The 18,178-nt window shown below is 44.3% G+C and overlaps 2 protein-coding genes across 2 annotated transcripts; both read left to right on the top strand.

Annotated features, from left to right (window-relative positions):
• Positions 1-6,766: 6,766 nt before the first annotated feature.
• LOC133916255 (calvin cycle protein CP12-1, chloroplastic-like) lies at positions 6,767-7,517 on the top strand. The gene has a single exon (XM_062359859.1). It carries the CDS (start codon positions 6,807-6,809, stop codon positions 7,197-7,199), a length of 393 nt encoding a protein of 130 aa, XP_062215843.1. The 5' UTR covers positions 6,767-6,806; the 3' UTR covers positions 7,200-7,517.
• A 4,231-nt stretch (positions 7,518-11,748) lies between these two features.
• LOC133916254 (uncharacterized) lies at positions 11,749-14,973 on the top strand. The gene is made up of 2 exons (XM_062359858.1): positions 11,749-11,975; positions 13,968-14,973. The coding sequence occupies exons 1-2, from the start codon at positions 11,903-11,905 to the stop codon at positions 14,699-14,701; spliced, it is 807 nt and encodes a 268-aa protein (XP_062215842.1). The 5' UTR covers positions 11,749-11,902; the 3' UTR covers positions 14,702-14,973.
• The last annotated feature ends 3,205 nt before the right edge of the window (positions 14,974-18,178 follow it).

Here is an 18,178-nt window from a genome sequence, read left to right as displayed (position 1 = left end):
TAGTGTATCTACCAATTATTCCCAGGACCCATACAACAGTGACAAGGAAAATCATGGAAGAATCTAGACATAGGTTTCATATTGACAAGCATGGAATTAGAAGTAAAAAACATATTTCCCTATAATGGGATCAATGTGATCAAGGACACTTACCTTCCTCGAAGTGCTGCTCAAAGGTCACCGAAGTCTTGATCTTGAATATGCTCGAACGGCTCCGGGATAAGATCATCTACACGCAAAGAGAATGACACACTAAGAACAAGCGCAAAATGAAGCTAACACAATACACAAACGTTAAGGCTAGCTAGGCTACGAATTTAGAAAATTTAGACACAAGAATTATACAAATCGGAGCTATGACATGGAAGCTATGACTAAACAAATTTTTAAAGGACTAAAAACCATGGAAACTAATTTTCTAGAATTAAACTTAATTTTTAAAAGGCCTAAAACATTTATTTAAATTTTTCTAGGATTATTTTATAGCATTAAAATGATTAAAAAATTTATAGAATTTATTGCATCTTTCTAGAAACAAAACTATTTTTATATGCAATAAAACATATTAAAAGTATTTATTTAACTAAAGAAAACACATTTAAAACTATTAGAATTAATCTAGATTTTCTAAAACTATTTTCTAATTAAAAATGTTTATTCTTAACATTAAAACTATTTTCTTAATTAAAAACCTATTAAAAACATTTATTTAAATCATAAACTAATTTCTATAATTTTCTGTTAAAAATCTATATTCAGAATTATTCTATTTTCATGATTATTTATCTATAGGAAAATTAAATTACTATGCAACGCTGACGTCATCTAGCTGACCGGGTTGTTGACTTGGCTCTGATCTGCTGACTGGACTGCCACGTCAGACAAAATGATGATGTGGCAGCTTGCGCGGTGCTGATGTGGAGTACATATTCTGACTGGGATTATGTGTACACGTGGCAGCTTCCTATTGGCTCGCAAAGGGGTACAGATGGATCTAATTTGGACCGTCAGTTGAAAATTAGGCGGAGGAGAGGAGGTCTACTTAGGCTCTGGCGATTCAGGGCGGCAACGACGAGCTCGGCCACAATGGCGAACAGTCGTAGGACAGCGGCAACAGCACTACGATGCTCACGAGACGATAGCGAGTGGCGGAGCACCACCAGGTGATGGTGGCAAATCCGTTTGATGCCTTGAACGATGGCAAGGCAGACCGGAGAAGCTTGGCGACAGAAGGGCTTCAACGGCAGGCTTCAGTGGCCTTTGGAGCTCCGTGCGGTGGCTGGAATTCGACAGCGAACAATCGGGGACGATGAGATGCTGACGGTGAACACCGACGAAGGTTCAGACGGCGTCGGGGTGGCGCGAATCGACTCAGCGACGACAGCAGGTTGTGGCAAAGGTTCGGCGATGGCACACAAGCTCTCTGGTGAGGGAAATCCGATGAAACTTGGCGGCTTGGCCGCGGTGAGGCAGAGGGAGGCCCGATCAAGGCTTTGATTTGGGTTTTATAGACGATTAGGAGGCGGGCGGTTATGGAGACAGGGAAATCGTGGTGACGGAGTGAGAGCAGGGGTCATGGAGGCGGTTGGCACGGAGAGAACAGGCATCACAGGCGTGCACTGCCTCTGATCACCAAATTATCTTGTGAGTAGACCACCTCTGTTAAATACTCTGACGTTGTTTCCAAGTGCTCACCAGATCATCCGGTGTGTACAAATTCTCACACATTGGACTATCCGGTGAGTGCAATTTTCCTTGGACTTTGACGGAACTATGCCAACTCTATTTCCTTCGATTTTGGTTAGTCGTGATTATAATTACAACATATATACATGCTTATACAATCAAAACATCATCAAACCAAAATAACCCTTTGTCAATCACTCATCACATGTAAATCAAGACTCATTTTAACTTGATTTCTCATGTACCCTATCTGATGTGAAGAATTAGACATTGTGGATGTCATGCAACCTTTTCCTTGTGTGATCATGACCTTCCCATGCCAATACCTGGGTCTGCCTCTTAGCACCAAAAAGCTAACCAAAAGGGAGGTGCAACAATTGATTCAAAAGGTCTTGGCCAAGCTGTCAGGTTAGAAGGGACGACTAATCAACAAGACAGGACAACTCACACTAGTTAATATTGTGATGTCCTCTATCCCAGTGTATCATCAGACAGTGTTCACAATTAAGAAGTGGGCTATAAAGAAGATTGATCGCATCAGACGCAATTTCCTCTGGAGGATTAGAGGAATCAAGTGGTGGGCACTATCTGGTGACCTGGAAATGGGTCAGTAGGCCGAAGAAAAAAGGAGACTTATGAATCAAGAATATTGAATTCTTCGGTAGAGCACTGCGTTGGCGTTGGCTATGGTATGAATGGACAGATGCTGAGGGGCCATGGGTGGGCAAATATTTGTCGTGCGACAACACGGACAAACAGTTGTTCAGGTTGAACACGCAAGTCTAGCTTGGGGATGGCCGAACTGCAAAATTCTAGCACTCAAGCTAGATTGATGGGGGAGCACCAATGGACACAAAATCGAGATTGTACAAACTTGTATGGAGAAAGAATATGTCAGTACGTGAAGACATACTAGGGAACAAGTGGACGAGAGGACTGATGAAAATGATATCAGTGGAGGAAATGGTTGAACTCATCATGCTAACGAGAAAGTGCATCTTTTGGAAAAGTCGGATACCATCACAAGGAAGTGGACGTCTAACGGCCAATATAGCGCCCATTCTGCAAAGTTTCATGGACCCTACACAACTTTTGATGCAGGCAGTCTGGCGAGCACATATGGAAGGGAAACATAAGTTCGTTGCTTGGCTGATGATACATAAAAGACTTTTGACGGTAGACAAGCTTGCACGACGGAATTGGCCCTATAACCCGATATGCCAACTGTGTGATCAAGAGCAAGAAATAACGGACCATCTATGTTTGCACTGTAGCTACACAAAAGAGGTTGGGAGCTAGTTCGTGCATGGACGCATGATATGATTAATGCCCCAGCATCAAACCATGAAAAAAATTCGGCCGAATTTCACCTATTTTCGGTCCTACCAGTCACCTCCGGTATTTGGTGTTACCGGTCAAAACCAGTCGAAATTATTCAAATTTGAATTAATTTTGATTAAATACATTGATTTTAGTCATTTTTGTCCAAATTTTTGAAGAATTTCGGACTGAAATTGACCGAAATTTTCTAATTTCGGTCTTACCAGTGCCCCCTCGTTCTTTTAAATCCAATTTTTTCTCCATGCATCAAACCAAACCATTAGTCAATGGTGGAATGTGAACATGGAAAGATTTTCAAAGAATTAAAGGTGTACTGTAGCGCATTCATCATTTTTCATAATATGGAGTATTTGGGAAGAGAGAAACCGACAAATTTTTTAAGCACAAGTCGGCACTGACCATGCTCCATCAGATCAAGGAGGAGATGAGTGTGCGGAGATTGACCTGTGATCAACTAGAGATCGGATAGTTTCCATAATGAAATTTACTCAGAGGCGTTTTTCTATTTTCTTGCAATTGCACCGGAACATGTACAATTCTAGATAACCTACAAAGGCTTGACCCGAAACGTTACAGATTCGTTACAAACAAATAATACGTCGCTGCCACCTGACACACATGGTGACGCAAAAGGACATTTTTTTCACCCCGCGGCTGGAGTTAGACAGGACAGTGCTACGAGACGGTGGAGAGCAGCGGCGGATCCAGAGACATGAGTAGAGGTGCTCTTTCTCTTCTTTTTTCTTTTTTTTTTTCCCTAATCATGTCTAAAAACTGCGAGAACTTCCGAGTACGTCGACGCGGGCCGACATATTTTTTCTCCCTCCCCTCGGCTAGCCGTCATCAGTTCGATAACCTTCCTGCATGCAGCGAGACTTTGAAGGCTTGTGCGAGGCAGAATTTCTATAGAGCGTGCGTGCGTGCGTTGGGACGAGTGGGAACGAACGATGGGCCATCTCCTTGTCGACCGACGTGGGAGGAAGCTGAGATGCAGAAGACACAGCGACCAGCCGTCCGCCGGCCACTAGATTCAGATCGGTGATTCCCTTGGTTTTAGCGTGTGCGTACATGATGGTGATCCTCGATCTCGATCGGAAAGAGAAGTTCTCGCGCGTGTCGAAATCGACGTTGACCAGGCTGAGCTCGACTTGGAAAAAACGGCACGTGCGTTGATACCGAAGTGTTCGGCCCCGGTTTCATCGATTCTTTACTTGGCACGCCCCAACGCTACGTGGTCAGGTGTCCTTGGGCCACGTACGGCGAAAATGAAGTTTACTTAAAGGAAACAATGTTGCGAAAAAAAGAAGGGGAAAGAATATTGCTACCAGCGCACATTTGCTTTAACACGCGGGCGCGCGATTCAGCGGCTAGATGCTAATCGAAACGTGTTAAAGCACCCATCTAATTAAGGCAAACAACGGAAAGGAGAGAGGAACGACACTTTGAGGATGACATCACTCAGGTGGAAAGGCAATTGTTTCGATTAGCATAACACTGTGATACAATATCATCAAGTAACTAAGTGGCAACTGACTAGTAAGTATTACTTCAGCCTCACAAAAACAAGTAAATCAAAAGTCATCCAACAAAATAAGTTCTAGTTGCCTTCCAAATGACAGCGTTACGATTAGTAGTAGCTCTGCAAGCACTAAAGCATATGAAAAGGGAAACATGGATGGTAGTAATTAGGTGAGAAAACAAGATAAAAGAATAAAGTGGAGTGGCTAATTAGATTCTAGCGAGGTAATTAATTCTGCATAAACAGATACAGATATTATCAATATCTATATTTGTCAAGATTGTTCATACCACATCCATATCCGGAAAAAGAATTAGGATATATATGTATTCATATACGTTTGTCCGACGGTGTCGGAGGATTAACTCCTGTCGCAGGGATTCCGAGAGACCCTTTTTTAAAGATTCGGCCGGGGGATGTTCCTGAATAAGTTCGTCGGAGAAATAAATGGAAGTGGAAGTAAATTCAACGGCCGGTGGTGGGGGATGATCGGCCTAGTGCAAAGGGAAGTAAATACACCAGAGTTTAGACAGGTTCGGGCCGCACGGGGGCGTAATACCATACTCCTGTATGGATGCTATATCTTACCCTGAGGGGGATCCCTCAGGGATATGTCTGGTTACAAGAATATATTGTCTAACTAAGAGCTTGAGGCTCCTTGTTCTAGCTCTGCACAGGCTTGCTTGCAATGTTCTTCGTCTGAGTGTGGAACGGTCTACTGCTTGGGCTTGTCTTTTTTCCAATTGTTCTCTCCTCCGATGTTTCGATCCAATCTCCCCCCTTCTTTCTGTATGCCGATCCTTTTATGCACTCGCCGGCCACGACATACCCGAACGGGAAGGAAGGGGCACAAGTTCCAAGACGCCACGACTGAGAAAGGCGTCGTCATTTTCTCTGGGCGAAGTGACAGGGGCGGTGGAAAAACACGGCGCGCGTCCGGCCACTCGTCACTGTGGACGCCCTGGCGACGGGCGCCGTTGAGAGGGCCCACCGAGCAGCCACAGAGGCACCTGGCGTGCCCGCCCTGTCTTGTCCCTCTGCCGCGGCAGGGCAGCAGGCGGAACGCCTTGATCCTGGCAACGTTATCCCGAGATACACCGGATGATACGGGACGGAACCCGTGCAATTAATGCCCCCACGCCTCTCTGCCAAAGTATGGCAGGGACTGACACTGCGGCGGGAGCAGTTGGGAATGTCAGGCCGCGCACGCCCATTAAATGCGGCCTCGGACCTCTGACTGGTTGACACCCTATCTGCGGGCCCCTCGGGGGCCCTTCTGGGTCGTCGGGGCACCGAGTGCTCGGGGGGTACTGTTCACCTCCCCGAGCACTCTCTCCCGAGCACTCTCGCACGAACCTTCGGGGAACCGAGTGCTCGGGGGCTACCACGTGCAACCCCGAGCACTCTCTCCCGAGCACTTTTGCACTGACCCTCGGGGAACCGGGCGCTCGGGGGCTACCGCACGCAGCCCCCCGAGCGCTCTCTCCCGGAACTTAGCTCTTCTGATCGTCGAGGGACTAGGGTGCTCGGGGGCGACCGGGCACCTCCCTGAACACTTTCTTCCCGGTACTTGAACTCTGCGTGTCATCGGGGAACTGCGGTGACACGTGGCGGACGGCTGGCCTGGTCTCAGGACTCAGGGACCCCCGGTTCCTGATACACCGACAGACGGATATAGATTTTTCTTACGATATTTGTGTTTTGCCAGGTATAAATATCGGATAATAAGGATTTATGATATCTATTTTCTTAGGGTTGGGTGCCGAATCTTCGGAAGGTTTTATATGGGAATTCTGACCTCCAATCAGATCGTAAGAGGCCAAGGGAGAAGTTTACATTTGAACTCATGTAACTCAAATTTTCACTCCAGTTTTCGAACTATTAAGTCAAAAAAGTAGCTTTGAATCCAAAATTCAAACTTGTAACCACTGCAAAAATATAGTAGAAATATGCAAAGGTCACCTGCTTAATAATAGCATGCGATGTAGCAATAGCAGCAATGACACTATTATTATTAAGTGATCAACTTGCTAACAACCAAAACTTACAATCGAAACCATAGCTCAAATAGCTAGTATGGTTGGAAATAAGGAAAAAGAATAAAAGAAAAGTTCTTCTAGAATGAAAATCTGCCGTGGCTGATTTGTCACCACGCAATTGGCCGGAAAGCGATAAGAGGAGACGACATAAAGGAGACCGTCCCAAACCCAACTAAACCTTCTCTTCATCACTACTACCAAGATAACCAAATCGCGAAGCCATGGCCACCACGGTCACCGCCATGGCTGCCATAGCTGCCTTCCCGGCTCCAAGAACCCTCCCGCAGCCCCCGGCCGCGCTGCCGTCTCTCCAGAACGTCGTGTCGTTCGTGGTCCGGCCCGTGCGCGCGCACCGCCGGCTGGTGGCCGTGGCTGTCAGCTCGCCGGCCACGCCACCGGATCTGGCCAGCAAGGTGTCCGAGAGCATCAAGCAGGCGCAGGAGACGTGCGCGGACGATCCGGTGAGCGGCGAGTGCGTGGCGGCCTGGGACGAGGTGGAGGAGCTCAGCGCGGCCGCCAGCCACGCGCGAGACCGGCAGAAGGGCGCCGACCCGCTGGAGGAGTACTGCAAGGACAACCCCGAGACCGACGAGTGCCGCACGTACGAGGACTGAGAGGCCCCGCGAGCTCGTCCTGGCTTCCGCCATTGCTGTCACGTGATCTAGCTTGCTTAGCTAGAGTGGCATGATGACAGCATGCAGACATGCATGGATCCGCTCATTGGTCTCTTCGGGCCTGCAAGTTTAGTTTCTTCGTTTTATCTGGTTTGGTTTGCAATAAAGCGAGGTTTGTTTATTAATTACAAGAAGTATTTATGAGCTGCTACTGTAATTCCAAGAGAAGGTGTAATCAACTTAGCTGGTGTGCTTCTGGTTCTGGAACATGGTTTTACTGTGTGCTGTGTTGTGAAGTATATTGCAGATTTAACTGTCCTTTGTGAGGCCACAGATTTAACAGTCTTAAGTAGTCCAATTAGTACACGAAGAAATTTCAGTAGGTCTGAATAATACTGCAGGCTCAGAAGTTGTGTTGTGAAATTTGAGACTCGACATGGTATTTGGGTCTGACATCGCAACGTTATTTCAGTTCTTTGTGATGATACATCGAAGTTCACTTCCAGGAGTCAGGTGAAACCAACATACAGGAGAGAATACAGTACATGTTTCAGTCTGAACCCGCTGCACCATTTATTTCGTTCGACATTTGTACAGATGTTTGGACATGCGAGATAAGGCAAAAATACGAATTCGTACACCGTGTGCCATCACGTCATACTTTATTTTTTCTCTTTTATTTTTTCCTTTATTCTGTCTACCGGCGACCAAACTGCTGCTTTGATCTTGGTCAGCTGCTATAAAATGTTCGTTGCGCATTCCATCACATGCATTCGAGCGCGAGCAGAGCAGCAGGCGAGCGTGAGGACGAGCAGCATTTGAAGCAGCAGTCGAGCGCAAGCAGGAGTAAAGCAGCAGCGCGCAGAGATGACAGTCTTTCGTAATAGTAAGTATGTAGATTATGTATGTACTTAATATTTAGATTAAAAAATGTAATTAGAGAAAGTAGAGTATTTATTCCGTTCGAATACATTGGTTAAATGGTATTAAGTTGATAAAATAGATTAGATATAATATTTGCATATTTTATGATCTCGTAACAGTAATTATAATCTTGTAACAGCATCTACTATAGTGTAATCGTAATTTTGATCCCGCGATAGGCATGATAACCAGAGTTATGATAATGTATGGGGCGTAATTAGCTGTTTATAGTATATACATCTAAGTAGTTATTTGTCTATTTACGTTTGTTTAGCAGAGACGCTGTGGCTATTCATATTTATTATGGAGAACGTCCTGCTGTTTTGCATGGGAGACTCGTATCAATTCAGAACTACCAGCACGTAGAGAGTACGGTTGAGCTATCTATTGATCTAGAAGGCTTAAAATCACATATTATAAGCCTTTTGCGTGTGAACCAGCAGTCCTACAATGTTGTCCTAGAGGGTGTGCGGCCACGGCTTATACCAAACAGTTCGATCATTGTCCATACATTGTTCGATTTGAGAAGGAATAACGCATGTGCTTTGTACTCACGCAAGGTATTAGATGAGAACTTTGAAATGGGAGTGTACGTAAACATAGTATCACGATTGGTGCAAGGTGAAGTGGTGCCTAGCGTGGAAGGATCAGACCATCATGTGATGCATGATGAGGAGGGAGGACATGTTGGGGAGGGTACTTCCAGTACAGAGGGACCTGAAGTGGACCATGGTGAGGTAGATGCAGGATGCATGGATGATGAAGCCGGTGATAGCGGGGATGAAAAAGGTGCTGACAACGATGACCCGGTGCTGGCAATCCAGTACTTTCATGGTGCTGAGCTGCTAGATTGTACCATCGTTGAGTATAACACCCTATCTAACTGGGGATATCAGAATAGCGATATCTAGGTGGGACAACGGTTTCAGAACAGGGAGGAGGTCATCCACTTTATCAGCAACTATGTTGTAATCACAAAAAGGGACCACAAGTGCGCCCGGTCTAACCCTACAAAGTATGAGATCAGGTATATCAAGCACCCAAATTGTCCTTACTTTGTATGAGCATATAAGCCAAAATACGAGAACTATTTTGTGATGAGTAGACACACCCCACATACATGCAGCGAAGAGGTTGTTAGGAATGTGAGCCACGCCGTTGATCTGAGGTTCATAGCCCAACTCCTCATCACCCTTGTTGGCACGAACATATGTTTGTCACCAAAATCCATTATGGAGGAGGTGCAGACTAAGACGTGTATGCTGATCAATTATCACACTGCGTGGCGAGCGAAACAGAAGGCGTTGAAGATGTTGTTTGAAAGTTTCGAAGAGTCTTATAACTATACCCCAAGCCTGCTGCAGAAGATTGCCATGACCAATCCAGGGATCCAGTGGGCCATGGCGGATGAGCCGATCAGGCTGGAGGATGGGTCATACAGTAGCACTGACCGACACCTCATTAGGTTTTTCTGGTTCTTTGCCTAATGCATCGAAGCTTTCAGACATTGCAAGTCGGTTGTATGTGTGGATGCCACATTTTTTAGCGGCAAGTACCATGGTAACCTAATGACAGCGTTGGCGGCGGATGCAAACAATCAGATCATTCCTTTCGCGTATGCAATGGTTGAGAGTGAGAACAACAATAGTTGGCTGTGGTTCCTCATCTTGGTGAGGACACGTGTCGTTGTCAATAGAGAATGAGTTTGCATCATCTCATATCGCAACAAGGGCCTCTTCTTGACGATGCATATGCTCTTCGGCGGGGGTGTGATACCTGGTTCATGTAGAAGATGATGAAGATCAGCGAATCTAAGGGGTACAAGAGCACCCTCTACTATTCAGTTCTCGTCTCTCGGCTCGTTTCGGAGTGGTTTTGCACACGTGACGTTGTTGACTCAGATCCCACATGGTCTGCCCATGCTAACTCAGCCTCTCATTGATTGAGCTCACCCGTCAGTATCATCATCTTCCTCCTCCTCTCCAATTTCCATGGCTAGGCCCATTTGTCATTCCATTCCCCTGCCTTTTCTTTTCTCTCCCCCTCCTCTCTTTATTTCTTCATGGCGAAGCCAACTGGCTGCTAGCTACCATGATTGCCACGCATGGGAATGGAAGTCTAGTGCTCCAGGATCCCCTCCCTCTACTTTCTTTTTCTCTTGCTTCTTCCAAGCATTTCTCTCACTAGTCTGGCGAGATGCCCTCGTCCCCCTCCATCCCTAAATACCATCCTCGACTCCTCGAGTCCGCGGAACCTCATGCTCCACTATCTCGAACTTCACCTCCCCGATTCACTATTGAAGCGCCACCGGCCACGGTTTCTTCCCTTAATCCAACGAGAGGCACTGCTTGCTCGATTCCCTACATCTGCAATACCATCGGCAACTGTAGTGCTCGCCACCGGCGACTACAGTGGGTAGGGCTAGACTTGGAGCTGCCTACGGTGATCTACAGACGATAACAGGTACAGTGGTTGGGTCCTTATCAGCAAGCGGTGACCGGAGTGGAGGGACGAGCTCGTCGAAGTTGAAGGTGGTGGCAGTTCTCCACGAGAATGTGTTGGGAGCCATTGTTCCTGGACTTGGTGCTGTCAGGGAGGTTTGGTGAGGCGTGGGGAAGCTGCCTAGGGATGTGGCTCTGCCAGTGGTTGGCGATAGAGAAGATAGGTGACGGAGGCATTGTACATGGCGTCAGATCGGTGGGGGCTCAGAGAGGATAAAAAATGGTTGGGAAAGCTAGATAAGACACCAAGGATGCTCATCGTGCTCTCTAGGGGCGCTGGGGTGGTCGAAGTTGAGTTGGCGACAGTGAGGTGGAGCTTGGGCGGCGATGACAATAGTGGAGATTGATGTTGAGTGTCTTCCTAAGGGTCTTGAGCTAGTATAAGGGGCTTTAGAGTGAGAGGAGAACTCGCTGATGCTACTGGAGTGGAAGAAGGAAAGAGAAGCTCACCAAGGGCGGCAAATTACAGCGGTCTCCTCTACCTTGCCATGGATTCGGTCCCCGCAAGCCTCCCCTGAGCCATTTGACCTCGTGGTGAGCTACCTCATGGCGCAATGAGGCTCGCCTGCCCTTCTTCCTCCCTTCTCGAGCCATCTCTCTCCATCCACGCCATTGATCGAGCCGCTATGCCACCATGGCTGCCATTGCCCATGCTTCGGTGGTTGCCGCTTGCTCGCCTGCTGCTCGCTCACCGAAGACCTGTGCGAATCGCCACTCTAGCGACGACTGCTACGCCGTGCCTCGAGATGATCATTTGAGAACATGGGATGGAGCGCGAAGGCTGGAGGAACAAGATGGAGGCAAGCAACAAGCAAGAGGTCTGGCATGACGGGGAAATTGGGGAAAGTGAGAGGGGGAGAGAGAGCGTCTACCGAGTCATTAACAATTGGTTATGTCGAATCTGAGTTAGACACGTCACGTGTACAAAATCACTCCGAAATGATCCAAAAGGATGAGAACTGAATGATTTTAAAAGATTTCTAGTATTAAAGTTAAGAAATAAAAATTAAACTGCTTCAATAGTTAATGGACTAAAATTAGACTTTTTCCACCATAATATAACTTCGTGCTTAAGGAAGGTAGCGCGGATCACCTCCGTCTGTAACACGTGGCACCAGCGAAGCGGACGCCGCGTCCATTCTCCTTCCTTGCTTGCTTCTCTCTTTATTCCTCCCTTCCCTTCCCCTCTTCCTCCGGTGGACGCAAGGGAGCGGGAGATTGGTCCCTAGGCCAGGGGGAGATCCTCGCGGCGTTCGATCCGGACGGCGGCGGGCGAAGATGCTGGACGTACAGAAGCGGCGCGTGCAGCTGCTGCTCTTCATCACGGGCGTCCTCGCTCTCAGCATGACCGGTAAGCTTCCCGATCGAAGAATCTACTTTCCTCCTTTTTCCTATGCAATTTCCCCGGTTGGTTTCCGAGACGAAGAGCCGTGGGCAGTGGGTCCGTCGTTGCGTGCTTGTCCACTGTAATTTTCCTTACCTTGTAACCTTTGATTCGTCGATTGTTAGGGAGTGGTTGGTTCCTGGTGAGAGGATGCGTATTTGCCTGATTTTGGGTGCTGATGCGTTTATGCTGGTCGATCAGTAATGGACTTCTTAGGGGCTAATTTTTGTTGTCTGAGAGTAGTTAGGCATTTGTTTGCCTGGTTTAGATTGATGATAATGGTGGAAATCTCCTTCCATTTTTGCTAAGTTCTTCGGTGCCGTACTTTGTGGTGGTGCGAAGAAGTTCCATATAGAAGCTAAAAACCGTGCGGTTCTCAGTTGATCAACAGACTAGATGTGACCAATTGCTCGTAATTTCTTTTTGCCTTAATTCAGAAAGTCATAAATTTGTCATAGAGTTAGCAACTTGCTAGTATTGATTTATTACTAATGAGCTAACACTTAACAAAAATGCCGTTTGAAAGCTTACAACATATGTCAGCAGCTGGCTGTGGGTTGAATATTGGTTAGCATGGGCTACTTTGCGCTAATGGAATGGCAAAAACATATTTTACATGTACGAGCCTAGCAATACGAGCGGTTAGTCACTGTGTCTTCTGTCTTGGAGGTAGCATAACAATATATGCTTGCATGACTTATGTTGAATAACTAGGGGTATCAATATAATGATACCCATCCACTAGTTACGGAATATACTCTGTGGTGTTTCATCCAGCACAGGCGCCCAGCTTGTATGCTTTAGTCATAGCCACTTGGCCAAATAGCCGTGCTCAGTTTTTGGGCTTCTCTGGAGCCTAGATGACAATACAAAATCGGAGCACTTTATTGCAGACTTTAGTGGATCCAAATGCTAGAGGTGGATTTGAGACCACACAACTGCAACAAATATGACTCACCATCAATTGTAACAACAAATGACATAATTTATATATCTAATTGCAAGGATAAAAAAGAAAAAAAAAACAATCAAAACTATAAAGGTTCAGAAGTTGTAGCTATTGGCAGAAATTACTAAACAGCCCACTAGCTCCGCATTTGATTTAGAGAAACCAGAGCTTCATAGTTCCATATATTCTACAGGGTAGAACCAGAGCTGGTACCTGTTCAAACAGGGTTTAAAAAAAACTCGATTGACCTAGGAGGAATTAGGTGGCATTGCATTAAGAAGAAATAGGCATCCAAATTCGAGTTGAAGAGGACTCGAACCTAGGTGTTGGGGGTGTAAATCCACACCTCCCACCAACTGAGCAAGACTTAATTCCTTCATAGAGGGTTTTCAAGTGAATCAATAATAAGTTACAAGTTCTGTAGGGAACCAGTGAGTTTTCAGTTTTACATGTTTGCCTGAGATCAGCTTCTTACTAAGTAGCGTGTGCTGAACATTAACTAGCATTTCCTAATGGATCCATAAGCACTCATTTTATATGCATATGCCAAACAATACAAACAGATAGTCTCAGCATTGGTGGTAGCATACCTACATTATGCTGAAGAACTCGTAGTGAAAAAGCATTTTGTTTCAACTGAGTCAGTAATGAATGATAATTGGCTAGCTTGTAAATTCTGTTGGATATGAAAGAGTGGTTAGCTGCACAAGTTTACCAATTTGTTTTACATAATTGGTAATCCCAGGTCTCTTCATACTCCAGTTACTGACTCAGTGGATCTATTTAAAGATAGCTCTTGCTGGGTAGCCATATTGACATTCTTCAAGCCACACTCCCTTATTTACATAGTCACAGTTGAATATGACAGATTAATAGTTGCAAGCTATGAGTGCATTGATATTGGTTCCTTCTTCAATCTCCAAACTTCTCCTAGATATTCATGGTTTCAGAATTCAGATGAAAGTAAACCTTATCTCCTTGGAATGACCCCATTCACCTCTAATTTACAGCTGAGAAGTTCAGGGAACTTGTTGGAAAGGAGGCTGCATCGAAGAGTGGTCAGTTCACATTCCTGAACTGCTTTGACATGGGCCCTGGCAGCCTTGCATGCACAGCGAAGGAGGGTGTCAAGTTGTATGTCTACAACCTCCGAACTGTACACATGGAAAGGGTGCGGCAACGAGCTATTGAGAAAGCATTAGCTGATGCCGTGACAGAAGGCCTGACACCCTCTGAAGCAGCCAAGCAAGCTCAGAAAGTTGGTACAAAAGCGGCGAAAGTGGCTGCTCGTCAAGCCAAACGGATATTGGGGCCAATAATCTCTTCTGGTTGGGACTTCTTTGAAGCAATGTACTTTGGTGGAAGCATGACAGAAGGTTTTCTCCGGGGTACTGGCACCTTGTTTGGAACTTATGTGGGTGGTTTCCATGGCGAGGAGAGGCTGGGGAGGCTGGGGTATCTTGCAGGAAGCCATCTAGGCAGCTGGGTTGGAGGAAGAATTGGACTGATGATCTATGATGTCATGAATGGCCTGAAATATATGCTTCAATTTGTCCAGCCAGAGAATCAATCATTGTCATATTCTTCCGAAGGTGGTTCAGAATACACTGACAATTATATAAGCGGCAAAAGAGAGGAGTCAACATACACAGATAATTATTTAAGCAGCGAAACAGAGGAGCCAACATACTATGAAACATCGGAAGAGAAGCAGGAGGAATCAAAGTGGTTCAGTTTGTTCTGAAACTGTGAACTTTGATATTAGCAGTCCTATACTGTCTTCACAGAAATGGTTAGCTTGTTTCGTATAAATATTCGACACTCTTAGCTTCGTTTTGTGTTATTAGATGAGGTATGACTCTTCTTTGTATTTATCCTTTTGACCACTGTATATGGAACACATGTGCATGCAACTCTTGAGTTTTGTAGAATGCACCATCAATAGCAGCAATACTGAACCACTACAGAAAAGATATTGGGGAATATCTTATCGTAGAAAAAAAATGTTTGAGGAGACGGCTCTCTAGTCTCAAGTCTCTTAACATTTGATTGGTACTTTTGTCTGCCAATGCTTGTCGTCGAATTGATGCTTCGATTTAGCAAATGCTACATGATCTATGTTAGCTTGAATATTTTTTTCCTCATGAGTTGGCTATAACTTTCTTGTCTTCTTTGGCCATTTGGATAGCTGTTGTATAAATCTGAAGGAATTTTTATGATTAAAACTCTCATCATTCTAATGGATAATTCTGAAGGAATACTCGAGTAGTATATCTTGCTGAAATTGAGCCTTCTGTCCATTGCTACACATAACTAAGAATTTTAGTAATGTCTTTCAACCACCGCACCCCTTCTCGATTATTCAATCCTCCCTGAATCCAATTGGAGAGTAGAGTCCTCGCACATTGTAGGTACTAAGCCATACTGTTGACGAGAAAACATGGCACACTAACACACCGAGCGCCTCGTGTGCAATATCCAGCGAGTAGTACTCAGGATGCCCTAGTCGTGATGCTGCGCCGTCGAACCTTCGTCGTCATCCACGCTTGGGAGGGACCCCATCGAAGTGCAGGTGATTGACGGCTTGTCCTTGGTTATCGAGATCAAGAGCATGAAGTAATATAGATGGGAAAAGAAAACGGTACTACAGGAGCTAGGCAAAAGACGAAAGATAATGTAAATTGTGTTTGATCGATTGGTTGATGTCCTCAATTGGTCATGATCCTCTCATATTTAAAGGGCAGCAGGTCTTAGCCGTAAGAGATCAGGATTCCTAATTCAAACCGAACAAGACTTACAGATATGATTCGACTACGCCTACTTGATCTCCAAATTTTCTATAACAAACATATATTTTCTATTTGAACACGTAAAACTCTCGTATATCTACCCGAATACGTTTTAATGTAGTTCGGCTTTCTTAGATTTGATCAACTCTTCCATCTGTCTGGAGACCAACTGCAGGAACAAACCTTGATTACTAGTCGTCTGGTTATTGGTCATGACCACTAATCGTGTTCACTAGTCTGAAATCACTATTATTGGTCTGAAACTATTGTTCACTAGTCGGAAATTACCAAGTTGAGCACTATTTATCTGATCGTGGTACTATTTATCTAATCATGGTACTGTTCATTTAGTCGCCCCTTAAGCCAGTCGTCGCTGTAATGACCACTATAAATACCAAATCTTGTCATCAACATATGCCCCCCCCCCCCCCCTATTTTTTGATGAAACTTGCTCACTAAAAAATATATCGACTCCCTTATACCTTTCTTAGGACGATGATCAAGACATCGGCCATGAATGCCCCTTAGGATGATGATAACCAATACATCGGTCATATTTCTTTTAAGCATCTTGCCATACACTAGGATATTTTTTTTTAAAGTATCGTCCATTAATAGTTTTAGGCAGTTTCTCTTCTTGCAAACTTTCTAGTAGATAAGAATTTCCTGGGATGATACTTACAATTCTGTATGGACCTTTCCAACTCAGAGATTATTTACCAAATTTGTTGTCCTTCGATCCTACAGGCAAAATAGTCTTCCACACAAGATTACTAATCTGAAATGACTTTACTTTCACCTTCATGTTGTAGGCTTTGGCTACCCTCAACTTGTCTTTCTCGATCTCTCTCAAAGCCTTCAACCTTTCATCCATCACTTTATCAATCCTGTCTATCATTAGATCATAATAATCCACAGCTGACAGGTTATTCTGCTCGACCAATTTTAAAGCATTAAGATTCACTTCAACAGGTAAAACAGCTTCTTGTCCATAAACAACTTTATATATCGTTACTTTAGTGGCACCATGTCTAAATATACGATGTACCCACAAAGCCTCCAATAGAACTTCATGCCATCTCCTGGGATGTTTCTCTTTATCTTCTTGATAAGTTTAATCAAAATTTTATTACTAGACTCGGCTTCACCATTGGTCTGAGCATAATAAGGGGACGAATTAAAAAGCTTAATTTTCAATGATTCGGTAAATTCACATACCTGGTGCGACATGAATGAAGTACCTTGATCCGTAGTTGAAGTCTGCGGAATACCGAATCTATGAACAATATATTCCAAAATAAAGTTAATTACCTCCTTATGTCTCATGTTCTTGAGAGGAACAATTTCAGTCCACTTAGTAAAATAATCAGTAGTCACCAAATAAAGCGATAACCTTTAGTTAACGAAGGATGTATTTGGCCGATGAAATCCAAACCTCAACCTCGGAACGGCCATGGTTTGATAATAGGATGCATCATAGCAGTAGGAACTAATTGGATATCACCATACTTTTGACATACCTCGCATCCTTTATAATACCGAAGCAATCATTAAGCATAATAGACAAATAAAAACCAGCTTTCTTCAATAATCACTTCATCTTTCACGCTAATTGATACATGCCACATATGCCTTCATGCACTTCTCCCATAGCAATTCTAGCTTCATCAGAATCCAAGCATTTTAGAAGCACACCATCCATAGTTCGGCGATATAAATCATCATTCAACAATGTATATTTGAAAACTTGCCGCCAAGTCTTTCTATCAACACTCTTGCTTGGATCTTTCAAGTAAGCAATGAGATATTTTCACCAATATTCAATTTCGACAACTTCAACATTATGTCCCAATGAAGAAGATACAACCGAACTGAAAAATTCATGTTCGGCTATACAAAGATTAACACTTTCAAGCATCAATTTTTCAATCATATAGAATTTACCTCTACCAACTTGATAACCGGGTGCTTGTTGTGCTAAATCATTAACTCTGAAATTATTACCTCTAGACACATGATTGATAGTAAAATTATCCAAAATAGCAATAATATCTACGCACTTATCAAGACAACTATTTAGTGATCCGTCGAAACATTGATAATTACCGGCAACTTGCTGCACAACTAGCAATAAATCACCAAAAGCCTCTATGTTCTTCACACCAATGGAGCTCAAAATTTCTAATCCTAACAAGAGAGCTTCATATTCGGCTTCATTATTGGTAAAAAATATTCTGGACGATAAGATGTTTCAAAAACAGCACCTCTAGGTGATATAAAAATAATACCAACACCTTGTTCAACCCCGCAAGCTGAACCATCAAAATAAAGTTTCCATGGTTTAACAGAGATAAAACTGACATCTAAATTATGCTTATCATCAATCTGATAGTCAACAATAAAATTAGCTACAATTTGACATTTCAGAGATT

Source organism: Phragmites australis, chromosome 4 (assembly GCF_958298935.1).
Source record: "Phragmites australis chromosome 4, lpPhrAust1.1, whole genome shotgun sequence".
NCBI lineage: Eukaryota > Viridiplantae > Streptophyta > Magnoliopsida > Poales > Poaceae > Phragmites > Phragmites australis.
The sequence above is the reverse complement of the archived record's forward strand: the minus strand, read 5'-3'. Positions and strand labels throughout refer to the sequence as shown.

What these genes read in the sequence shown, in the direction of transcription:
- LOC133916255 (XM_062359859.1), top strand. Translation starts at nt 6,807, where the DNA reads ATGGCCACCACGGTCACCGCCATGGCTGCCATAGCTGCCTTCCCGGCT.
- LOC133916254 (XM_062359858.1), top strand. Translation starts at nt 11,903, where the DNA reads ATGCTGGACGTACAGAAGCGGCGCGTGCAGCTGCTGCTCTTCATCACG. An exon ending in CCTCGCTCTCAGCATGACCG is followed by an intron (nt 11,976 to 13,967) that starts GTAAGCTTCCCG and finishes TCTAATTTACAG; the next exon opens with CTGAGAAGTTCAGGGAACTT.